The sequence below is a fragment of the Carlito syrichta genome, unplaced genomic scaffold (genome assembly GCF_000164805.1).
Source record: "Carlito syrichta isolate Samal-C Ts95f unplaced genomic scaffold, Tarsius_syrichta-2.0.1 Scaffold287955, whole genome shotgun sequence".
NCBI classification, from domain to species: domain Eukaryota; kingdom Metazoa; phylum Chordata; class Mammalia; order Primates; family Tarsiidae; genus Carlito; species Carlito syrichta.
This window is the reverse complement of record NW_007232051.1, coordinates 195,143-221,167: the sequence shown is the minus strand read 5'-3', so window position 1 is coordinate 221,167 and position 26,025 is coordinate 195,143. Positions and strand designations below refer to the sequence as shown.

At 48.5% G+C, this 26,025-nt stretch overlaps 1 protein-coding gene across 1 annotated transcript in view; it reads left to right on the top strand.

Moving 5' to 3' along the window:
* EXOG (exo/endonuclease G) overlaps positions 1-17,230 on the top strand; it is a 43,274-nt gene extending 26,044 nt beyond the window's left edge. The window contains exons 6-7 of the mRNA XM_008053209.1: positions 2,484-2,988; positions 16,843-17,230. Of these exons, the coding sequence (XP_008051400.1) occupies positions 2,484-2,945 (462 nt within the window). The 3' untranslated portion in view covers positions 2,946-2,988; positions 16,843-17,230. The remainder of the gene's footprint in view (positions 1-2,483; positions 2,989-16,842) is intronic.
* Positions 17,231-26,025: the final 8,795 nt, after the last annotated feature.

Below are 26,025 nucleotides of genomic sequence, written 5' to 3'. Positions count from 1 at the left end.
CTGACATATCATCATATCTTTCTAGCAATTCCATGAGAGAGTCAGCATGAGGATGACTGTTTCCTGTTTTATAAATGAAACAAGAAATGGCATGACTTGCAGCCTAGTGGCAAAATCAGGACTTGACCAGATCTCTGGGCTTCCAATCCACTGAACCATTCCGCTTTAGTATGCTAGTGTCTAGAAACATTTTCGGAGGTCTTCCAATTTTTCCAAAAGTAGAAAAAGTTTATTGTGCAAGTTGTGTTGTCTATAAAAAAAGACGATAGCTCTAAAAATCTTAAGATTTTTAAAAAATTAAGTCTACATTAAAAAAAAAATTAAGTCTTAAGTGGGTTTTCTGAATTTCCAAATAGGACTGGTCCCAGTTTTAGACTGGTTAAAGATGTTTGCTTCCTAAGATCAAAGCAGACTGAATCAGAGAATAAATAGTGAATGACTAAGTTTTTATTTTTCTCCTTGTTTCTAGGGATAGTATTTTACCCCTTTGAAATATTGTGAGAAGGTCATGGGTAGAAGGATCACACCTTGTGGTCCTCAGTAGGAATTTCTGTGTTCAGGAGGTTTCTCAAAAGTAGTAATGGAGATCCTCTGAAAGCTGTGAGGGTTTTAAAGAATCTATATAAATGGTACATTTTCATGAAATCTGTGGAACTTAAAATGTCACACTTCTTTACTTTGGGCTGGAATTTAGTGTTGAGCCTGATTAGAAACTCTGGTTGGCAGCAAATGGGTATGACCAGTTAATTATTATTGAAAATTGCCAATTGTTTGTAAACAAGAGTCCATGAGGAGAGAAAATAGTCAAGTGAGTCAAGTGAAAGAATGGCCTTGATGGCTTGAGGCTGAAATGAGAACTGTTGCAATGATGGGAAATGTCCACAAGGTGGCACCAAGAACTTGTTGGGAACACTTGAAGCCCATTTCAACTTCACCTTTGTAAACTCTGGCTCAGCAGTGCAGCTGTGCCCTCAGTTCTGGTCCCCAACTTCCCCTGAGCCCCATTAGTGCTGTTATTTGTGCTTTGTCTTGCCATCTAACCACATTCTGTCTGTGGTGAAAGCTGAAGGTATTGACTCCCCTCTAGATGGTAAGCTTCTTGAGAACAGGCCAGCTGCGCTTACTTCAAAGCTTGTTCCTTTCTGTTTCCAGCAGTGCCAGGCCCAGATCCTCTGAGTTGCATCATTGAATTAACATCTATTTGTGATCTGTGGGCTAAATTTGGACCTTCACAGGGTTCACACTCAGTATATTTTTTGCTTTGAAGGGTATTTTTCCAGCTGCATAAATGACTTTTGGGGTAGGGATGGGGATTTGTTGTCTGTAGATTGTGTAGTTTCACTCTCCGCCATACCCTGACGAACCACCTTCAGTAACTTCAAAGACAGTTAATTATAGAAATCATTCCGTGGATGGGTCTTGTCTGCAGCCCTGCAGTTGTTTTTGGCAGTGAGACTTCCATGTATTACACACAGCAGATGGCCGTGGGGCTTCTAGGCTGTGTGCCATGTAGGTAGGAGCTTGGGGAAAACAGAAGAGTCCTCCTTTGTAGCTCTCATCCCTCTGCTTTATTTGGGCTCCCAACAAGGGATCCTGCAGCAGGCAGAACTGTCTGATCAGGCAAGAAAACCCACTCTCACCAAGGTAGGGCCTGGGAGGAACAGTAATACCACGAACATACTTGAGTTGGATTATGTCGTTTTATTGGGGACCATTAAGTAAGTAGATGTTCAGGTTTTTTTTTTTTTCTTTTCTTTTCAGAAAACAGATAGGGCTTTTAAGCCAATTGGAAGGAAAAAAAAGTTTCATAATAATGTTATTTCATTAATACAACTGAATCACACAGGCAACTGAGTTATATTTTCCAAGTCTGACACTGGCTCTGGTTTCTTTATTGTGTGGATACTTTTCCAAAGTATTTAATTTGACAACATACTCGGAAGTTCTGTGTTTGATAGTAAGCCCCAGAATGTGCAAAACTCTGAACAAACAGCATTTACATTTTTGCTGCTTCTCTAAAGGCTGTTTGTTTAGTTTCCTAGTGAATTGGATAAATTGAGGCCATATTTTTATTTCCAGAGTTGGGAGTACCCACGCTAGCAATTTTGACCTTGGAATGTTTAGAACATCAGAAGTTCTGATTATGAGATGAAGAGAAAATGACAGCTTTTCTTGTCCATTAAAAGACCAGTCATGGCATGCCTTTGTCCTATATAGGACATAGAGCATAGATTGTGACCCCTGCTCTTTGGGGTGGCATTATTTTAAAGAATATGATCAGATTTGACCTCTTGCATACTCATCTTTTCTGTGAATCTGTATTTTGGTTTATTATCTTTGGCAGTTGAATTTATATTAATTGGGATGCGATGGGTGGCTTATAAGTACATTTTTGGAAATGCAGGAAGTAAGTTTTTTCAGGAAAAAATTCGGGAACTTGTTGGCACAAATGTGCATCATTAACACGGCTGCTTTGTTTTTAGGTGATTGGTGAAGACAATGTGGCAGTCCCCACACATCTTTATAAGGTGATCTTGGCGCGCAGAAGCCCAGGATCCACTGAACCACTGGCACTAGGGGCCTTCGTGGTACCCAATGAAGCCATTAGCTTCCATCCCCAGTTAACTGAATTCCAAGTGAGCCTCCAGGACCTAGAGAAGTTGTCAGGACTGGTGTTTTTTCCTCATTTGGATAGAACTTGTGACATCAGGAATCTCTGCTCTTTGGACACCTGTAAGCTCCTGGATTTCCGGGAGTTTACTTTATACTTGAGCACAAGAAAGATTGAGGGAGCCCGATCGGTGCTCAGACTCGAAAAGGTCATGGAAAATTTGAAGGCTGCAGGGATTGAACCAGATGATTACTTCATGAGTCGCTATGAGAAAAAACTAGAAGAACTCAAAGCTAAGGAGCAGTCTGGCACCCACACAAGAAAGCCCTCCTAGCTTTTATCTCAGAAGATGTGTGATATCACATGTAATGAAGAAGGTGAGCCTCTTCAGGCGAATATATTTCACTTGCTTTTTGCCCTTTTTTTCTTTTCTTTTTTTAAGAGATGGGGTCTTGCTGAGTCGTTCAGGTTGTAGTTCAATTACAGCCTTGAACTTCTGGGCTCAAGCATTTCTCCCACCTCTGTCTCCTGAGTAGCTGGGACTACAGGTGCATGCCACCACCCTTGGCTATCAGTGACTTTGTTTTGAAGAATGATGGAATCCTAAATTTACAACTGAAAATCCCCCCAAAAGATGAAAGAGCTGTACATTTTTTTGTGGGTATTTTATTAGACTTTGGAACTAATTACTAAGGAATCTGTGACACCTGCAGATTGAGGACTGCTCTTGTGACAAGTTAACAGGAAGACTGTCCACAGATGACATTGCATTTGTGTCAGTTTGGAAGTATAGTATGTGAGGGCACTGTTTAGTTTCATGCCTCTAAGCCATCCATTGTTTTTGATGTATCTGCTCAGCCTTTTTGGAACTCATTGTTGTTTGTTTTTTTCCCCTAGGACCTGAGTTGTCCTTGCAGATGGCTTTTAGAAATCCCTCTGTGTGCTGTCCTGTCCACATGTACTATATATTTGTTTCTTGTTTCTCCTCTTATGAACCTGCTATTCCTTCACTTGTCTGTGAAGCACTCAGCAACTTCAGTTTCTGCTCACTTTATGTGTTCTATGTACTAGGCTCAGTGCTTTACATGCATGTTCTTACAATGACTCTCTCAGGTAAATACTACTATCTCCATTTTGCCTGTGAGAAAATTGAGGCTTAGGGAGCTTAGTGTCTTGTCCAGGTTTCACCTTTCCAACTAATACCCACAAAATATTCGGCATATAGGGCTAAGAGAAGAAAGACATCTGAAGTAGATTGAAAATTTCCCTGACAGAGGCTTTTGACTCAGAAGTATATGCCTATTTCTCTGCGTATCTGGGCCTGAGGCCTGCTTGGCAAAAGTATTTGGTTTCTTGCCTGTTATGTGAGCAAAAGGGATTATAATGTCCTCTGAATTGAACCCTTGGGAAGAGAGAGAGCAGATATTCGGGAGTTAGAGGACAATACTTTGTGGGGTTTACCAGACCTCTGCTTACCTCCAGGGATGCAGTTCTTTTAGTGACCAGATGGTGCCAAATCGGTGTGTTCCTTGATTTCCAGGTGAGCTTTTTGCTCTTAAGATTAGGGAACCCAGCTGGGTGCAGTGGCTCAAGTCTGTAATCCCAGCACTTTGGGAGGTCGAGGCTAGAGGATTGCCTGAGCTCAGGGGCTCGAGACCAGCCTGGGCAACTTGGTGAGACTTCACTTCTACAGTAAATCAAAAAATTAGCTGGGCATGGTGATGCATGCCTGTAGTTCCAACTACTTGGAAGGTTGAGGCAGAAGGATCGCCTGAACCCAGCAGGTAGAGGCTGTGGTGGCTGTGAGCGTGGCACTACACTCAAGCCTGGGCGACATAGTGAGACTCCAACTCAAACAAAAGAAAAAGAAAAAAACCCAAGAAGGGCCTGCCAACAGAGTCACCATCTTATGCTTGGCTTGCTTCTGTGTCTGCCTGGATGCTATAGGGCAGATGGTGCTTTGGGCCAAAGGTCCAGAGGCAGTTAGTATCTCTGGAGGAAATGGTGACTGTTTTCCTGAGCCAGATCTCTAGATTTGGGTTTACACTCATCGACTCTCCTAAGTGTCAGCAGTAAAATGTCTTGGGGCATTAGAACTTGTCTAAGTCTGTCATACCACTGCTGTCTTTCCAAGTGGTATTACATGAAAAATTGTGGTGGTGGTGGTGTGTTTGTCTCTAACAGAAATGCCAAGTCTTTAAGATAAAGGTAAGATGATAATGATTGACCTTGTTCTACTCCTTTATTTGGGTAAACAAGAGAAGTTGAGGGGTCAGAACACAGTAGCCTGATTAATATCATCCTGTTCTGTCACACTGTTCCCTGTTAGCTTGTGCCAGTTCTCAGGGATGTAGAGCCAAAATGTCACTGTGACCAAATATCTGTCTTCTCTCCTCGATGGAAGGGTGGTGGTGCTGGTGGGACCTGGGTGTTTCTTCTGAATCTGAGGGCGCAGCTCTGTCGATAAGTCCTAGGGTACCTACTGCCCATCTCTAGAGATGAGCCCCTGACTCTCTTTCCTTGTCTCTGCTCTTCTCTGTTCTGCTGACCGGAATTGCCCAGCAGCCTTGGAGTTAGTTTTCTTGGTCTTTTCACTCTCCATTTAGATCGTAGAGAATGTTGATTTTTTTTTTAGATCAGTAAATTAAAATGTCTTAGGTTTTTATGTTCTATGAAAGATGCTATTTCTTATGAAATAGAGGTAAGAGCTTGTAAAACAAAATTGCAGTCTACCAATCTTCATTTGGATACAGAAAAATTGTATTGGGGTATAACGGTGTTGCTTGAGTTGTTATCTCAACACTTTTGTTAAAAGTCCCCCCAAACAAACTTGAAATGTAAATATTGGTTAGATCTTAGGATTTTCCCCTCGTCAGATCACTTCAGCCCCCTCAGTGTGACTGTTGATTTTTCTGCCCTCAAATGCGGCAGATCCCCAGGTCTCTCCCCAGCATCAGGTGTGGAAACATCCAATTACCAACCAAGCCTGAGCAGATCACCATCCAGTTGGTACCTCCCTGGAGCCAGCTGAATTCCCAAGCTGAGCCTGAGACTCTGCCTTCTGTTCCATTTGCCTGCAGAGCGTCCCAGTTCTGAGGAAAAAGGCTGCTCTGGGGGAACTATCAGTCTGGGCAGACTCTGTTGCCGGAAACCCCCATCCCTAATCTTTCTCCACCCTCAGTGACACCTTTATTGTGAAATTTCAAACTCTTTGTCTCTGTATTGAGGCTATTTCACCAGTGTTGTATGTAGCAAAGGTTAGGAGAATGCGTGTTGGCCCCTTATACACGTGCTAGCATTTCTGCTCTAGCACCTAGACCTCCAAACAACTGAAAACTTCCGTCCCCCCTTCAAGCCTTTGATTTGGCCTGCAGGCTGAGCTCTACACTTGGAATGACCTTTAATAATGCCATGTCACCTGCATTCCCCGGCCTCATCCTTTTGAGTATGTGTCATTGACATGAACTCTATGAACTGCGAACTCCTCATTGGCAGCCTATCCCTGGACCTGTCTCTGTGCCCAAAGGTCTGTAGTTCTGTTCCCTGCTTACCCCTTGATACCTTCACCCTGTGTATCCTCCCTTCTGGGCCCTCCCAGCTCACCTGGTTCCTCCTGGATCCTTGCTCTAGTTTATTCCGTTGGAGCTGGTCAGGGCTGGCCTGACATGAGGCATGGAACTCCTGCTCCTATGCCAGTCCTCTCGATTGGACCTGCTTTTCTGGCTGTCATCGTTCTTTGAGATTGTCTAACAGGGATCTAGTGTTCTTCTTCTAGTCTAGCTCACCTTCAGGTCATGAAGGCCAGGCAAGATGAACTGCAGTGACCTAGGCCCCATACAATTCAGGGCAGTGGGGCTGTGGACAGGCACTTCTCTTTCCTGCTCCTGAATGTGGTGATGTGGCCAAGAGTTCACAGTATACCTCTAGGGGTCACTGTGGCCTCAGCTATGGCACTGCTCCAGGACAGAACTAAATCTGTAAGCCGCAGAGAATACAGATAGGCTCCAGGCTCTCGGGCTAGATGGGGTAGCAGAGGTTAGCCTGCCCAGCGGGCCTAATGTTTAGCTCACATCAGAATAGCCTAATAGCTTAATTCTCCCCAACCCTGACTTTGTTGTGAGAAATTTCAAACCTACAGAAAAGTTGAAAGAAGAGTATAGTGATTGTCCCTACTCCAAAAATTTTGTCTCCTCTTTTTTTTTCTTGAACCATTTAAAAGAATTCTATGTTAACATTGGATACACAGGGACACAAAGATGGGAACAACAGACACTAGGGACTCCTGAAGGGGGGGAGGGAGGAGTCAAGGGTTGAAAAACTATATATTGGGTACCATATTCACTATTTGGGTGATGGGGTCAATAGAAGCCCAAACCTCACCATCATGCAATATACTCATGTAACAAATCTGTACATGGACCCCTGAATTTAAAGTTAAAAAAAAATAAGAATCTGTTGTTAAAAGTAAATTGGAGACATGACATTTCATTTTTTAATACTTAGCTTGTCCAGCCTGGGCAACTTGGCGAGACCTCATCTCTACAATAAATAAAAAAAATGATTAGCCGGGCGTGGTGGTGTGTGCTTGTAGTTCCAGCTACTTGGAAGGCTGAGGCAGAAGTATCACCTGAGCCTAGCAGGTCGAGGCCGCGGTGGCCGTGAGCGTGCCACTGCACTACAGCTTGGGCGGCAGAGGGAAACTCCAACTCAAACAAAACAAAACAAAAAAAACTTCAGCTTGTATTATCTAGGAATAGGGGTTTCCTCTATATTTCTAAAATATCACATCTAAGAAAACTATCAATTCAACACCATCTAATAATTAGCTATTAAAATTTGCCTAAGTGTTCCAAAATGTCTTAGGCTTTTTTTTAAATACAGGTTTTGTTAAGATTCATATTATTATATCTAGTCTCAATCTAGAATAATCTGCTTGGTAAGCTTTGAAAAAATAGATTCTCCAACCACATTCTTGAGATATTGATTAATTAGATTTTCAATTAATTAGTGAGGGTGGAATCTGTATTTTTTGAACAGCACTGGTGTTTCTCTTCAACAAGGGTTTAGAACCAAGTTGTTTCCTGCTGTGCCTCCACTCTATTCCAATACCTACATCCCCTGGACAGGAGCGTTCTCTGTCAGGTAGGTAGACTTTGAGCTTCTGAATGTCTCTAAGGGACAACTCTAACTCTCTCCCATCCCTTTAGGTCCCCAGATATGCGATCTTTATAGTAGAGCTTCATAAAATTAAGCTGAAACCCCCCTTGCAACTCCTGCCCATCAGTGACAGGCCCAAACTGCCAGTCCAGGCCACATGGAACTGGCTGGCGCCTACTTTCATCTCATACCCTTTCTGGTTATGGAACTCATAAAGACACTGCGGCATCTTATTTTATGCTCAGATGCTCATGGATTTCAGGCCCTTTACCATCATGATTTTGTGTGCCTTCACGATGTGGCAGCTGCACCTGAGCAAGGCATTCAGGACGTGGCAAGAGCAGTACGGAATTGAGTCTGAGGACTGACCTATCTTAGGGACACTCCACTTTTCTCACTATACCATTGGTTCATGTGTAACTTGGTCCAACTAACTGCCGCAGGTCTTTTTCACATGATCAATCTACTGTCAAATCACTTTCCCATTATGCACTTACATAGTCAATTTTTGAAACACAAATGTGGGATTTTATGTATGCCCAACTGTGAAGGTTTCTCATCTTGTTACAGTTTCTACCCATCTTCAAGTGAGTTCACATTCTTGATGATCCTGATGTGGCCATCTGACATGTTAGCTATGCCTCCCAGCTTTGAGATTGCAGATTGGATAAACAAGCCTTCAATGTGTTTGTTGAAAACACTGAACGAGACAGAGGCAAGGAAGATCCCTTTGGTGAAAGGCTCATTTTGCATGGCAACCCGCTTCCCACACAGCAAGTTTCACGTGATGATGTGCTCTGATATTTTCTATTAATTTCATTTTTGTTTCTGTAAAAAGACGACACTAAATTGATGGCACAATACAGAAATGGCTCTCCATCAAAATTCGCCTGGGAGTCACTGGAACAGGGAGAGTGCCTGCTGCATGTCTGGTTCACATGGCAGGACTGGACCAACACTTTGGACACCAGCAGTGGATGGGAGATAGTTCAGGCCCCACTTACCACTTATTGCACCCATCTTTCCACATATCAGTGGAGTAGCCTTGGGTAACTGACTTTATCCTTCCGAATCAGGATCCTCATCTGGGAACAGATTGACCTGGAGGATTGGTTGAGGACTGAAAGAAATAATATATGCAAATATATATTGGTAAGCTCTTGAAAAATGGTAGTCAGTTACTGTGAAGTCTTGAGAGCGATTATTGGTGACTGATGAAGGTCATCCTGGTCTGAGAGGGTGAAGGACAGAGTCACAACTCAGGATGGTGTTATGCTGTGGACCAGGAGGAAGCAGTTTGGTCTCTTCCCAAATCCTAAGACTGTTGCTACCAGCCTTTTGGCTATATCAGGGCTTTACACTTTGCAAAATGCTTTCCCATCAGAGCTTATTCAGTCCACCATTTGAATAGGTGCTGTCCATTCCATTTCACAAATGAGGAAACGAACAGAATTTATCAAGGATTTCGGGCTTCCAATCTAATGTTTACCCTCCATTCCCTTCCAGGTTGTTGCTGTTATTTTAATTTGCTTTATGATTCAGTGATCCATGCGTTTACTCATCTTAGCCCTACAATGAGTGCCCTGTTAAATTTTTAGAGACTGGCACGGGATGGAGCAGACTCCTTTCTGGGGCCCCTCAGAGTGCTGCAAATAATAGGTGCTCAAGAAATGTTCAGGAAAGTCAAAAGTTGAGCTCATCCCGCTTGAGTTCTGTGGTGCTCATTCTTCTTGTGGGGGTCGCGGAAGGGTGGGGACCTGGGCCGGGCTCTGCAGCTGTGGGCCAGCCTGTGTCTATAGCACCAGGGCTCTGAGAATTCCTGACTGCATGCCTGCATCACCAGGGCACTTTCCCTGGGGCACCCTGCACCAGGCTCTGAAGAGTGTGCTCTCTGGTCTGAGGCAGCCCACCCCGGTGGGGAGATGGGAGCAAGGAGGTGACAGTCAGAGTGTGCTGAGCTGGGGCTTCTGTGTGTTTGACCCCGGGGGAAGCAGAGCTAAAATTAGGCCTTCCAGCTGTGAGCAGGTGTGCAGCCCCACCCTCTCCCCTACCCCCAACCAGGAACTCAATATTTATTATTTCCATTTTCTCCTTCCTCCAGCCCCAGTCACTTCACAGACACAAGATGAAATGTCCTGCCTCTGGAGATGTCAGGGTGGAAAGGTCTACCCTCATGTCCTTCAAAGCTGTGGGGGTGGGGACAGCGGGCAGGCAGTGGCCTTAAATTTGCTGAGCCTCCCTATCACCTTTGAGGCCTTGACCCAGCTGGGTTCCAACTGCTGTTTTTCAGTCCTCCAGATGAGACAATGTTTCAGTTTCCTACCACCACCTGTGAAGGGACCCCCGACATCTCCCACTAGCCTTTTAACTGATGTGCTCTGCCCCTACCCTGCCCCTGTCTTCAGAGGAAGGCTTTGACCCCGCCACCCATTGACATTCAGAAATGGATGGAGGAGCCCCAGTCTGGGGGCAGAGGTGGAAGGTCCCTGCCCTGGAGAGCCAAGTAGGTGGAGTCCAGGACAGTAGGACGTGATTGTCCTCTTTCTTCCTACATGAGGCTAAAACTTGAATAGACTGACACTCTCTGTGGATAAATGTGCCCCTTTCTTTGTGACCCTCGGGGCCCTGCTCTCAGGGTCCCCAGACTGAGGCTCAGACCTTTGCATGTTCTGGTCTGGGGTCAGCCTGTCTTCTGGCTCTGGCTTCTCTGTGTACTTGCAATCTGGTCTTAGGTAAGTGGCATCTCCTCACTCCTCAGTTTTTCTACCTGTAAAGTGAGGGATTGGGCTAGACAGTTTCCAAGGTCTCTCCCCGTTTGGTGTCTTTTGACTGTCTAGGGCAAAGTCGCCCTTGGAGAAAGGCAGGCCACTGGGGTGGTTTACAGAGGAGGCACTGTGAGGCGGGCTGGAGGCTGCAGGGGCAGAGTGGGCCGAGGGCCTCTGAGGAGGTGTGAATGAGGGAGGCAGAGCAGGGCCGGTGTGGACAGCCCTGTCCCAGCCCTATCTCCCATCCGTGACACCCTCTCCACACCCCAGCCCTGATAAGCGGGTGTGAGCCACGGCTGCCTTGTGACAGGCCCTTCGGCAGGGAGGGTGATGGCGGGGGTCCACTCCATTCTGAATTCAGACGTCAGCATCCTTCTCCCCCCACACTGCCCCGTCAGAAAAGACAGGCCCTACCAAACGGACATCCTTCCTGACACTTAGTCCCCGGCCTTGAGACTTTGTTTCTGCTCCACAAGGCCTCAGTCTTCTCAGAGGCAGCAGGAGATAGACCTCCTTCAATCCTTTCTGGCAAAGTACCAAAGAAGATGACCACCCCCCACCCACCAGGTCTGGTCCTACAGTGCCTGCTGCTGCTGGGGCCTGGCACATGCGGAACTTCTTATCACTGGGCAAACCTCAGTGGCTGATCCGCTTGTCTCCTCTCCTCACCCCGGTCTCCCCTAGTCCCTGCGGCCATCAGCTTCCAATCTTCCTCCCCTAACTCCCCGGCTTTTGGGCCACTGCGCTGCCTGAACCCACCCTCTTTCCTCTAAGACCCCAAGTGCTCTTCACCAGAAGGTCAAGGCTAGGATCTCCTTATTTCAGGGTTTCATGGCCAAGGGTGAAGGGAGCAGAAAAGTCTTGGAGAAAGAAAAATGGAAACTTGGAGCTCCAGGGAAGGGTGAGACAAACAGAACGGAGCCAGAGGCTACAGGAGTGCCTCCAGGGTGGAGAATCTTGAGTCCAGGCACCCAAGCCCTAAGATACTAAACTCTGAACTTCCCCTTGCTCTCTGTAAGGTTCTCTTTTGTGTTCTGATCTGAAGATTGGTTTGATTTGCAGGCTGCAACCATACTGCTCCAGGCAGCCCCACCGGTGTGCGTATGTGTGTGGGTGAGGGTGTGCTTTTTCCCCTCTATGCGCCTCCCTGTCCATGGGGTCCACTCTCAGCCTCTGCACAGCTTATGAGGTGTCAGAGCATCCTGACAACACAGACTCCAGAACCAGGTAGATTGGCCTGGGGCCAAATCCCAGCTTTGCCATCTTTCAGGTAAGTAGTATAACTGCTCTGTGTCTCCCTTGCCCCATTGTAAAACGAAGATAACATTGATGATAGATAGTGCCATGTACTTTGTGAAATGGTTGTAAGCTTCAAATGAGTTAAAACATGTAAAGTGAGTTTTTGTTTTTGTTTTTAGTCAGAGTCTCTCTCTGTTGCCGGCTGGAGTGCAGTGGCACAGTCAGGGCTACTGCTGCCTTGACCTGCTGGGTTCAGGCAATCCTTCTGCCTCAACCTTCCAAGTAGCTGGGACTGCAGGCACGTGCTACCACACCTGGCTAGTTTTTTTATTTATTGTAGAGACAAGGTCTTGCCAAGTTGTCCAGTCTGGTCTCAAACTCCTGGGCTCAGGCAATCCTCTCACCTCGGCCTCTCAAAGTGCTGGGATTATAGGCGTGAGCCACTGCGCCCAGCTGTAAAGTGTTTTAAACAGAGCGTGGAACAGAGTAAGCACCATGTAACTGCTGGCCATTATTAATATTTTTGCATATTCTAGTGTAATTTCAAACTTAGAATGCAGAAAAGTTGCAGGAAATTCTATGTCCTTTATGCAGATTCAACAATTTTTTAGATTTTGTTCATTTATTTTTATTAAATTCTCTCTTTACTCGTGTGTGTGTGTTTATAATATACTCAATATTATATATACTATAGTATATATATGCATATACACTTGCACACACTTATTTTTTTTATCACCTGAGAACAAGTTGAAGACATTATGCCTTTTATTCCTAAATACTTCAATGTGTTGGTAAGGACAAGCATATTCTCTTATAAAACCACAGTGCAGTTATCACAGTTAAAAAGTCTAACATTAGCTGGGTTCGGTGGCTCAGCCTGTAATCCTGCACCTTTGGGAGGCTGAGGTGAGTGAATTGAGCCCACGGGTTCGAGACCCGCCTGGGCAGCGAGACCTCATCTCTACAATAAATCAAAAAATCAGCCTGGCGTGGTAGCATGTGCCTGTAATTCCGGCTACGCGGAAGGCTGAGGTGGAAGGATTGCCGGAGCCCAGAAGGCGAGGCTGCGGTGGCCAGGAGCGGCCACTGCACTCCAGTCTGGGCAACAGAGTGAGACTCCAACTCAAAAAAAATAAAAATAAAATAAAAAAATAAGTATAACATTGATTTAATACTATTGTCTAATCCACAGTCTATATTCACATTTTACCAGTTGTCTCTATCTCTTTTGTGTCTTTTTTTTCCTGTTCCAGGGTCATCCATTGCATTCAGTTTTCATGTTCTTTTAGCCTCCTTTAATCTGGAAGAGTTTCTTAGCAATTCTTTGTGTTTTTTGAACTTGACATTTTTGAAGAGTGTAGACCAGTTATTTTGTAGAATGATGCCCCTCAAATTGTTTTATGGTTCCTCATTATTAGTTTCTGGTTATGCATTTTTGGCATAGTTACTATGGAGGTGATATGTGTCTTTCTCAGAGTCTCACATCAGGAGGCACACGATGTCAGTTTTTTCCATGTGTTAGAGATACTATCTTTGATCACTTGGTTTAAGTGGTGTCTGCCAAATCCCCCCACTGTAGAATTAGTTTCTCTCTGTAATTAATAAGTAATTGTGGCAAGATACTCTGAGATTCTATTCCCCATCAAACTTTTACCCACTAGTTTTCACCCACTGATGGTTTTCTGCTCCATCATTCCTTCTAAACTTATTAGTTGGGCTATTCAAACCGGCTCCTGTGTCTTTGACATGTACCTTCATTATTCTTTGAGCACTTTTGTGCTTTCTGGCTCAAGGTGTTTCAAGGTCATCTGGCATTTTCCCTGCTCTTGTCCTGAATCAGTCATTTCACCAAGGGGCCCTGGTTCCTTTTAGTGAGTAACATTGGGAAACCAAGACTTTGGTGCTGGATGTGCTGATTGGTTCTGGTATGTTATTGCTTCTAGTTGACTATTGTTACTATCTGCTCACTTGGATGTTGTGGTGAGGGCACCACTGAAGAAAATGTAGCCTAGGAAAGGAAGCAGGAAAAAGAAGCGAGATGACCTAGATAGAGACTCCTTTCTCCCTCTTTAGCTCTCTGACTCTTTCCCACCTCTTTCTTTCCTTTCCCTCTTCATCATGACCTCATCTCCCCTTTCTTGGGCAGAATTCCTCTGGAGATTCCAGCTGTGGGAACCTCTGAAATCGTTTCTCCAGCTCTGTGTGTGATATCAGAGGCAGACAACTATGTGACCTTTGTGTGTGAACAGTCAAAGGCAAAGATAATTTACAAGAAAGTTTTTGCTTGGAACAGTCTGGTGACAAGGTGATTGGGGAAGACACATTTGGAAGATTTCCACCTGGAAGTGTTCCTTTTTCTTGCTTGAAAAGCACTTAGACCAAAGCCTGTGTGGAGGCTGGGGATGGGATGTATGGGATACTGTCGGAGATCTGTTCTCCAAATAAGCCTCTTCAAGGCTCCGGGGGCCAGCCAGAAGGATTTAGGTGCCTGGTACAGCCCACTCTCTGTGTCCACAGATCATAGGGACAGTTTAAAACGGATATAACTGGAGTCCAGGGAAGGCCGTTTGAATGGCTTTCTTCGTTATGCAAATAGAGGGTGAGTGGGTGCTTTGGTCCCCCTCTTGGCATTAGTGAACTGTTTTGAGACTAGATCCAAATCTTCCTCTCCCAGCTGATCTCCCAGCTGATGCATCAGTTGACCTGAAGAGCCCAGAGCCTCTGGGAGGGAAGAAAACAAAACACTATTTAACGATTGCTTGCTGGGATCTGAAGCGAAGAAGATATGCTGAGGGGCAACCCCTTTGGGTCCCATCCCACTGTGGGAGCTTCTCTGCCCTCAATAAAACCTACTTTCTCAAAAGAACAAAAAACAAGATCTACTGAGGTGGAGTGTGGTGGCCACAGGAAAGGCCTTAGGCCCATAGGGCTTCTGAAAAAAGATGATCTTGAGAAAAATGTAAGTCTAGGGCGGTGACTGAGGCTTACAGGGGCCCACGTGTTTCACGGAGGAAGGCGACTTTTGCACAGTGTGAGGCTAACTGTGGGAGTTCTGGAGACTCCGCCATGCTGAGATTGTGCCTGATCTCTTGGCTGGGGACTGTCGTTGTCCACAAGGAGTGTCACCTAGAGATGAGTCGAAGCGGGGGGCCCCCGAACTCCACTTGACTTTGAGGAGTGGTATTTTCCCTGTGAGGACACTGTGAATGTCCTCAACAGTGACGAGGCAGTGCCGGCCAGACCCCAATCCCTTTTTGGTTTTTTTTTTTAAATTCAAGAGAAGGTGAAAGCCCCTCGAGAGAGAGGGACTGGATATATCTTACAAATTTTTGATTGGTTAATAGAAAACCTAAAAATGGGTTGAGGCCAACTCTGCTCTGTGCTCAGGGGACAGTTCATACAGCTGCATTCACAGCTACCAGAGAAGCCAGCGTCTTCCCCAGGACAGTGATGCCCTGCGCAGCCTCAGGCAGGTGCTGCGAACAAGCTCATTTTACAGCTCAGACTGCTCCTGGTAGCTGTAGGAGGTGGGGCCCAGGTGGGATGGGACCTTGAATTGATTCTTAGGCGGAATAAGCCCTGATGGGCATCCATTCTGCTTGCCAAGTGCTCAGTGGGGCAGAGGTAGGAAACCCGGGGGCCTGCCTGAAGGTGACCTGAAGAGGCTTCGTGTGGCACCTTCCCCCTGTCCTAGCCAGAGATTAGAGGAGCTGCCTCTCCCTCTGTTGGGTACTCTGTCTACCGATTTTGCATCCTAAGTAGCTCCCAAGTGTTAGGTCCCACTCCCAGCAGGGCCTCCAGAATGTTAGGTCAGGCCTGCTGGGGGTGTGGGTGTTTGGTGTGCGATCTGGTGCAGTGAGAAAGATGCAAAGAATTGCATCAGAGTTAAACTGGAAAGTAGAGTTTATTTAAAACTAAGTTAGGGAAAGAAAGAGAAAGAGGAGATTCACCTCCCCAAGGTAGGGGAGGGGGCCAAAGCCAGGAAACACGGCCTGGCCATAGCTCAAAGGACACATGGGCACAACATAGCTTAGCAAGGCAATGGCGGCTGGTTGCTCATGGTTGAGTCCTTTTAATCCTTCCCTTTGATGGGGGAAGGTCATTAAAGTAATTGAGTGTTGGTCTGCTCCATGTTATTACAAAGGAGCAGGTAAGTATAGGTACTGACATCCAATATGGATAGAAGGCAGATGGGTGGGTTAGTCACGATTGCTGCCATGGTGGTGGGCTAGGTGGGAGGAGACAAGGGGAGGTGTTTTTCCTGCAAGAGGTTTCCAATCCACAAACTCCTTAGCAAAAAGGTAGTCTTATCATCATTTCTATGGCTTTGGCCAGCTAAGGTGTGATCTTGGACCTTCCCCCTTCCACAAGGAACCAGAAAGTTTTCTTAGAAATTATGTTAAACCACGAATTGAAAGATTGGGCTGTACTTGTCTTACATCTGATGGAGATTTGCTGAGGGGGTGGGATAGGCTGCCCACTTGGCCTGCAGTAAAATGTCTGAATGCTTCCTAAAACCTGCCTATTGGAAATGTATCTATCCATGTCTAACCTGTGCTAGATTCAGAGCGTGTCAGTCTAAGCAGAAAATGGCTATGCTGAGGCAAAATGTGAGCTAAGTTTATTCTAAGTTTCTCGGGGCCCTCCTTTCACCGTTTCTCACTCTCCACTGTCCCCATCCTGGTGCAAGCCACTGTCATCTCTCCCTGTAGAGACCCCCTGGCTCATTCATCCTTGTCCCACAGAGCAGGAAATGAGGAAACGGGGTCTTTCTAAAGCACAAACCTGGTTAGCAACCACCACTCTCCCCCCAAGTAATAGGAAGTATTTGAAAGGGTAAAGAGTCAACGTGGAGTCTAAGGAGCAGCCATTTTTACCTGAGCTTTTCGTTTTACTTCATGCTAGTTATTCTTTGCTGGTTACTTTTTGTGCTCCACACACATCTACCCTCTAGTCATTAGCCAAGGACAAACGCGACTCACTGGAGATAACTGTTGATGCTTGTTTTGCACCTTTTAGATATATTTTGTACTAATTACTTCTTTATTTGAAATATTTGTTTCCCAGCAATGCATGACCAAGCCAATCTCACTATTGTGATCAGCTTGTCCTCCCCTGTGACTGCCCACCAGCCCACCACCTGGAATCACAAGACCAATTGCCTTGACAACGGCAAAGGAAGAAAAACCGGTGTAAGGTGAAATCCGCACCCAAGAATGTGGTTGCTGAAGATTTTTACTAGCCCTGGTTCTTTATAAAAACTTGAAAAGCCCTCTCTCCTTAAAGCGTATGCCACGCTTGCCTGTGAGCGTTAACCCCTGTCTGTGGAAAGTGGGTAATAAACTTTGTTTCCTTCGTTTTTGCAAATCTTTGTTTCATTCCCGAGACACTGGCCTGCCTTGCCTCAGTTTATCCTTCCATATATATGTTACAATAAAGCTCTCCAGCAGCTCCACAGTGCCTCAGAGTCTCGTCCTGACTCCTCTCACTTTCCGGGCCCAGCCCTGTGGACCATCTTCCCTTCTGGACCACTTCCACCTCAGGATCTCAGCACCTACTCTGCTGTCCACCTGGAAATGCCCACCACAGTTCAACAAGTGCCAAGTCAGCCGGGCTCGGTGGCTCAGCCTGTAATCCCGTGCCTTGGGAGGCTGAGGTGAGTGGATTGCCTGAGCCCGCGGGTTTGAGACCCGCCTGGGCAACTTGGTGAGACCTCATCGCTACAATAAATCAAAAATTAACCAGGCGTGGTAGTGCGCGCCTGTAGTTCCAGCTACTTGGAAGGCTGAGGCGGAAGGATCGCCAGAGCCCAGCAGGTCGAGGCTGCGGTGGCCGGGAGCGGCCACTGCACTCCAGTCTGGGCGACGGAGTGAGACTCCAACTCAAAAAAAAACAAGTGCCAAGTCTTCATCAGAGGTCTTCCTCCCCTGCCCCCTCGACCCCATGTTCTTCCTCGTTGCACTTTGTACACACCTCCATGGTTTTGTGACTATAAACAGCTCTTGTCTGTGGATTTAGAAGTTAATATCTGTCTCTCTAACTTGACCACGAGCTGCATGAGGGCAGGAACCTTGTCTGGTTTTGTTCATTGTCGTAACTCAAGATGTTCCATACGTGTTTGCTACGTGGAGAATGGACAGACGATGCTTCCTGCCCCCACTGGTCCCATGGGTGGGCTGACCTTCCCTGGTGGAGTGAGTGAAGGGAGCGGACCCTCTGGCTTTGGAGTCTCCTGTTTGCCCCTCCTCTGCATTTATTTCTCCTTCAGACATCATAGTCTCCACAGGAGAACAGGTCCCTGGTCAAGTGGCAGGCAGGGCTGGCAGAGGACAGATGCATGACTTCATAGTGAGCCTGTCCTTGGGGCTGGGTGGTCTTCAGCTGGCGTGCAGGAGCAGGGAAACTGGCTTCGGGGGAGCCCTGTGGCCGAGGCCTTGCAGCAGGTGGGCAGTGAGGGCAGCACTGGGATGGTGGCTGGCCTCATGGGGAGAAGGGCCCTGGTGGCCAGGGTGCCAAGAGAGTCCTGGAGGGGGCCGTGGCTGGGCAGGGCTGCCCACAATCGAGGAGGTGACAATGAGCATGAAGAGTGTGCTTAGTGGGAGTGAAGGGCTGGGGGGATGGGAAGGCAGGAGTTCATCCGCTCCACCTAGCCCCTGCCCCTTGCTCTGTCTTCCCTACCCTCCTGCACCCCTGCCCTTTGGGACCTCCTCCCTGCCCTGGTCTTCTAGAACTTCCCGGCCTCCAGCCCCCATGTCTCCTTCTGCTCTCCCAGCCCCTCATCCCTTCAGCTCCCCCTGTCGCATCCCCACCCCCTACTGCTACCCTGCCGGTGGCCTGGGCCCTGCTGAGCTGCCGTGCCCTTCTCTCATCACCTCCTCCTCGCTCCCCGTGGCACCCTGGCACCAGCCCCAGATCTGTGTGCATTGATTTTCCAACATTCCTGTCCTCTTCCCCACTGACAGCCTCCGAGGGAGGGGCTCAGACACTTGAGACGCTTCCCTCGGGGGTCCAGCTTGCCCCTGGAGTCAGTGGGGGAGGGTGGGGCTGCTGGAGGCCTGGCCCTTCTGAGCTGTGGAGCTACCTGGGGAGGGCGGGTACAGTGGGGAGAGCATCCCAGCCACTGCGGGGTAGGAGACGGAGCCTTACAAGGCCACATTTTCCCCCAACCTCCCAGCGTCTGTTGGTCTCTCCTGGTGTCACCTGCCCTTCCCACCTCTTCTTCTCCTGCCCCTTCTAGTTCCTCATAGCCCCTCTCATGAATGACCACGGAGCTGGGCGCTAGGCCATTCTTAGGGGCGAGCTTCCTGCTGCCGTGTGTGTGTGTGTGTGTGTGTGTGTGTGTGTGTAACTCTAGTGTCCTGTAGGTGGGTGGCTGCTGGGGGTGCCCTGGGAGGGGGAAGGGACCTATAAAGGAGTGTCAGTAAATAGAGCAGTCCTAGAATGGATGCTACTGTGGACCAGACTTAAAGATTGTCTACCAGCCCCCCACCCATAAGCATTTACAGATGAAAGCACGGGACTCTGAAAGGTGTCACCAGGCTCTTATGGGATTGCCACGAACAAGTCACACAGGGTTAGAAATCATCACCCTTGTCATCGTACTGGACATTTATTCAGTACTTACTATGTGCCGAGGATTATTGTAAATTCTTTACAAGTCTTGATTTACACAGTCCTCACACTGTCTAGGAGGTAGGTGTTGTTATTATCCCATTTTACACAAGAGGACACCGAGACTAGAACAGTGAGATCAGTTTCCTCAGATCATACAGTGAGCCCCTGGTGGGGCAGCAGAAGGTTGTCACACCCACAGGGAGTCTTGCTCCTTCCCATGATGATGTAAATATATGAGCATTGTAGAGAGCTCTTGAGAAACAGTGGCAGACATTTCACCAAAGAAGATCTAAGAATGGTCAATAAGCACACGAAGAGATGCTCAACATCACTGGTCATCAGGGAAATGCAGATCAAAATGACAAGGTGCACCCACTCAAATGGCTAAAGTTAAAGGAAAAATGAAAGGACTGGCAATACCAAATGTCAGCATGGGGATAGAGCAACTGGAATGCTCACTGCTGGATGAAAAACAGAGACATTTTGGAAAATATTTGGATGATTTCTTAAACATATACTACTTTATATTACTCTGAAATTCAAGTACTAGGTATCTACGCCAGACATAAAGACATAGCCCACAAACACCTGCACACACATTTTCATAGCAGCTTCATTCATGATGCCAAACATTTGTAAACGGCCCAGGTGTCCTTCAGCTACTGCATGGAAGGCAAGCTGTGGTGTATCAGTATAATGGAATACTATCCAACAATTAAAACAAGAACAGCAACAACAGTAATATCTGATACAGATGACAAGATGAATCTCAGATGCATTATGCTAAGAGAAAGCAGCTAGGCACAAAGGGCTACACACAAGTATTCTGTCTACACCAACTCTCCAGGAAAGACAAATCTATAGGAACAGAAAACCAACTGGTGGTTGCCAGAAGAGGGGGATAGGAGATGAGAGAACTTCTTGATGTGATGGAAATGTTTAATCTCTTGATTATGGGCATGGCTATACTACCAGCATGTTGGTTAAAACCCACCAAACTGTGCTTTGAGAGGGTAAATTTTATTGTAGGTAAATGAGACGTTCCTAAACCTGATTTAAAAATAAAAATGGTGGGCTGGGAAAGGGTAGAAAATTGAATGGCCCTGGACCGCCTCACTGCAAAAGTGACATCCAAGACTTAGAAGAAGAAAGAGGCAAGTCAGGATGATCCCTGGGGGAAGAGCATCCCAGGCAGAGGGAACAGCCAGTGTTCAGGTGCCAGGCCATGGCCTGCTCGGCCTGCTCAGGGTCCAGCGAGGAGTCAGTGTGGCTGACAGGGAGCAAGTGGCAGGCCGCAGAGGGGCTCAGACCGGTGGTGGGAAGGGGGGCCGCAGAAGGACTCAGGCTTTTACTCCCAGTGAGATGGGGCCACTGGAGGGCTTCCGGCGAGCATGATCGGACTGGATTTTCACGGAACCCTGCTGGCTGCTGCGTCGAGAACAGTAAGGGACAAGGACCTTTAGGAGGGCATTGCAAGAATCCAGGAAAGAGTTGGTGGTGGCTCAGAACAGCGTGGTGGCCATAGAGGTGTTGAGAAGTGACTGGCCTTGGGAGATATTTTGAAGGCAGAGCCAATAGGATTTCCTGCTGGATTGGATGCGGGTGTAGAGAAAGAGGTGGCAAGGATGACGTCAAGGCTTTTGCCCTGAGCAGCTGGAAACCTACCCGGGCACCCTCATGGGGGCTGTTGAGTGACTTTAACTGTCTCCTGGGGCCTGTGGGTGAAGCTAAGACAGAGACCGGAGGGAGAGGCTGGGCCCTGCTCCTGACTCGGGCTCAGGCAGCACACGCTGATTATTCCATTACCGTTTATTTATCGGCCTTATTGGCTTTTGTCATTTCCTCGTTGTCTCCTGTCTGGAGAAAAGGCTATAAATGTGATGGATTGGGACAGGATACGGGAGGCCCACTTACCTCTGTTAAGCTGGCTTCTCCTCATGGGCAAGCCCTCCCTGCTCTGTACTGTCCCTGCAACAACTCCCGTGGCCTCCAGTGTAGAAGTGACCTGGTCCCTGAGTTTTCAGGGAGAGGGGTACTCCCTGTGGGGGTGAGTGGCAGACAGATGGCCCTCAAGGAGAGAGAGTGACAACTACAATACTGGAGGCAAGCTCAGTCCCCAGTCGGTCGCACTTAGGATCCCAGTACACGCTTCTGATGCCGAGCCTCACACAGAGGCCGGCATGGAGCCACGCAGGCAGGAGGACAGAACATACCACCGGCCGGTCAGCCCACATCCGGGGAAGGGGCTATTCTCCGACCTGGCACGCCTCTCTGGAATCTGAGCCGGCCTGTCTCTCCATAAAGGCTGGGATGACGGGGCTTTTCTCTCCGGCAGCAGGTGCCTGGCAGCTGCCTGGGGATGCCAGCCTCGTGAGCTGGCATGGGAGAAAATGCTCGTCAGGATGGTCATTACACGTACTGGGCTCAGGCTGGCCTGGCCCCGACCCTGCCGTTTAGGCTGGTTTGGGACAAACTCAAGAGGATGGTGCCTCCCGCAGAGTCCCCGGGGTCCCACTGGGATCCCCTCAGATGGAGCTTGGCAGCCGTCAGCCTTTCAGCATCATTTCTGAACGGCCACTCCCTCTGTTGGACTCTCCTTGGGCCTGTCTGCCTGCCTCTGTCCCTGGGAATGTCCTGAGGGTCCTGGCCCGAGGGGGTGTGCGACAGGAAGACTGACATTTATTCCTGGGATTTCAGGCACCTCCCGATGCCCCTCCCCACCCCCAGACGCAGTTCCTGATGGCAGCTCTGTGCCTTGCATGTGCATGAGCACATGTGTGCAGATCCATCCTTACAAGTCTCTCCACCTGGATGAGAATCGCAGATGGCCCTGCATCAGTCCTCCTTCCAGAGAAAGAATGGAAAGGGGCCACTGGTGAGACTTCAGAGGACACGAAGGGCTCAAATGGAGGAGAGGGTCCAGGGGATCCAGCAGAGAGCGAGTCAGTTGATCGATGGGTGCGTTTCTTCTGCAAACATTTCTGACTCCTCACCTGTGCCACACACTGCAGTAGGGGCCAGAGACTGTGCTGCGAGTCAGCCGGCCTGGCCTGGTCTTGTGCAGCCTTGGACTTGCAGGTGACCAGTGGTGTGCTCAGAGCAGTGGTGGGTGCGGAGGCGTTGCACCAGCTGACACCGATGCTGTGAAGCAGCTGGGGTCAGGAGACACTAGTCTTGAAGCTTTCCTGAATCCGTCGGTGGCTGCCCTGTGGCATCTCTGCCACCACACCTTTGCCTTGCTTTCAGTTGCCATCCCCATCGCGGCCTCTGCCTGCAGGAGTGCCCAGACCTCTGTCTCCCTGGCCCCTCCCAACCTCTGGGCACCAAGTCTCGTGGCTGTCAGGGCTGACAGTGGAGGAGCTGCTGGCACGGGGGTGGGGAAGCTGCCAGCGCCATGGCCCCAGGGTGAGAGCTGACGTCTGTCCAGGAGCATCTCTCTCCCTGCCAAGGACTGAGATCTCTGGGCTGCATGCCTTCCCTCTGACACAGGAGCCGGCATCCGTCACTCACAGAGCCACCCGCTGCCTGGACCCCAGCCTCACCCCAGAGTGACCCAGTGACAGCTGCGGCATCGCAGCGAGCACACAGGCCTCCCCCTGCAGCCTCAGCCCTGGCCACTCTCACCCCTAGGTGAGCCTGCCCATATCCCAAACCAGGCGAAGGACCACCTTGAGCAGCCAGGAAAGATCCCACCTAGGGGGCCCAGAACCCCAGACTCCAAGCCTTGGCATCAAGAACAATGGGGGGACCGGGCACAGTGGCTCAATCTGTAATCCCAGCACTTTGGGAGGTCGAGGTGAGTGAATTGCCTGAGCCCGCAGGTTCAAGATCAGCCCGGGCAACTTGGCAAGACCTCGTCTCTACCATAAATCAGAAGTTAGCTGGGCATGGTGGAATGCGTCTATAGTTCTAGTTACTTGGAAGGCTGAGGCAGAAGGATTGCCTAAACCCAGCAGGTCAAGCCTGTGGTGGCTGTGAGTGTGCCAGCTGGGTGTCAAGAGTGAAACTCCAACTCAAAAAAACAAACAAACAAACAATGGGAGAAGTCGCCTTGCTGGCCCATACTGATGCCATAGTTAGTGTTCCCTGGAGCCTGTGAGAGAGGATACCTGACCCCCTACACGACCTCATGGTGAGGGTAGCAGCCTTGGACCTCTCTCCTCTCTCCAACATGCCACAGGGCAGCCACTGAGTTGGGTCCCGGGAAGCAATGGCAAGTAAGATAGACATGCCATCTGGCCTTGTGTTGCTTTTAAATTCTTTTCACTGGGATTCCTAGTAAGAGATTTATTTTCCATCACTCACCAGGGTACGTACACAGGCACTCACCCAAGTTTTATATATATCTGAAGCAACAGTTTCACAAAACAACACTCACCCTTACCACACTGGATACACTGCTATTCTAAATTCTGATATTCTTTTTTAAAAAGCTGATCATAGGCCTGGTACACTGGGGCATGTCCTGGCTTCGAAAATCTCTCATCTGTTTGGGGAAAGACCCTTGGACCCCTCAGTCTTAACAAGGATATAGAAAGGGTCTGAGGGTGGAGGACTGAGGGAACCCCTGAGCCAGTTTCTTTACAGAGAGCTGTGGCTGTGTTGTTTCCTGGTCCCTGTGGCCTTCCCTTGAGTAAGGGCCTGCGGCGGGTGTGTGCCACCTTCTAAACCCAGGCCTGCTGAGGGAACTTCAAGGGATTTCTCGGGGCTTTCTGGAGAGCTTTGCAATGTCAGAGGCATGGAGGAAAGCTCAAGTGGATGGCTGAGTGAGGTCTGACTCCAGCCCTGGGAACCTAGCGGGAGGATCATGGACCAACTGCTCTGGGAGTGACTACAGAGTATGCTGCTATCAGCGTGTGACCTTGCCTCGGAGTGGGCAGGGAAAGTGTTCTGTTTCCTGAGGGCCGGAGGTGGGCAGGAGGAGAGAAAGAGCCAGTATGCACCACCATGACTTGGCCACCAAGAGGATGGAGGGATCTTGGTAGGAAGGGATAGACCCATCGATGCCCATGGGCAAAGGAAAAGATCACAGGGGAGCACCCAGATGAGAGTGCATCGCCTGGGCTGAGGAGGCTGCGGGGAGAGGGTCCAGCAGGGACGTCTCCAAAGAACCCATCTGTCTGGCCTAGGGAAGAGCAGTCATCCAGCACCCCTGTCTCCGACTGTTCATGGGACTGAATGCAGTTCTGGTCAGGCTGAGACTGTATTTACATCGTAAAGTGAGCGTAGGCTGCCTAGCTTTTGCCCAAGACTGAGCTGAAAAGCTACAGGATCTGCCTGGGCTCTCTCTGGGGCCAGGGAATTTGATCTCCACTGAATAAAGCTGAAAGGGACAGGGAGGGATGGAAATAAAAGGTTAGGTTCTATTACATCAAGGCTCATGTTTGTTCACATGCCAGCTCCACAGGCGTGTGCAAGCAGTACTGAGTGCTGTGACAGGGAGGTTCCAAGGGAGGGCAAGTCATGAGGAAGGGGCTGGGAGGTGTCAGGAGAGGTTCCCGGAGAAGGGGAGAGTGTGCTGGGAAGAGGCAGCAGCAGCTGGCAAGGCCAGGAGGAGGAAGAGCCTGGAGCCTTTGAAGGGTTGGAGAGGTATGCCATCACAGGGGTTGGCAGGGCTGGGTCACACAGGGCTGAGGCCTTGATCCCGAGGCAACAGAAAGCCACTGAGCAGTCTCATCTGGGGCGATTACCTTGGATTAAAACATCGCTCTGGTAGCTGAGTGGTGAAGAGTTTGGAATGGATGAGGTTAGAGGAAGGAGCTGCCCTGGTGGTCTCCATGAGGCGAGATGCTGGCCTCAACCAGCGAAGGGGCAGCAAAATGGAGTCAAGGGGTGAGACTTGAAAGATGTTACGGAGGTGAGGCCCACAGGGCTTGGACTGGGTCGGGGGTGGAGGGTGGGGAGCGTGCAGCTGAGGAAGGCATCTGCGAGAGGCTCAGGGAGGCGGAGGAGCTCAGAGTTGTACAGGCTGGGCTTGAAGCTCTGGAGATGTCCAGAGCAGGCAGCTGGGTGCACTGGCCTAGGGAGTTGGGGAGAGGCCCGGGCTCAGGATAGAGATCAAGACTTCTTCAGAGCCATGGAGGGGATGAGAATGTGCTTTCCACTCTGACCTTGGGGGAGGACAGAGGCCCTAGAGAACTTGAACATCAGTCAGACCCTGGAGGACATTTTCCCAAAGGAGGCTGAAAAGGCACAATAAGACAGGGAGGTGTGGGTAGCAACAGAAAAAGTAGGTAAGAATGAGACTTCATGGACATTTAAAAAACGGTGCATCCAAAGACAGTATCAGCAGAGTAAAAAGGTAACCCACGGACTGGGAGAAAATATGTGCAAATCATATATCTGATAAAGGATTAATATTCAGAATAGGTAGAGAACTCTGAAATTCAACAACAAAAAACCAGACAACCCAATTCAAAGGACTTGAATAGACATTTCTCTAAAGAAGATATGCAGATGGACAATAAGCATATAAAAAGATGTTCAGCATCACTAACCATTAGGGAAATGCAGGTCAAAACTACAAAGAGGTATCACCCATCAGGATGGTGACTATCTCAAAAACCCAGAAAAGAACAAGTGTTGATAAAGGTGTGGAGAAACTGGAACCCTTGTGCACTGCTGGTGGGAATGTAA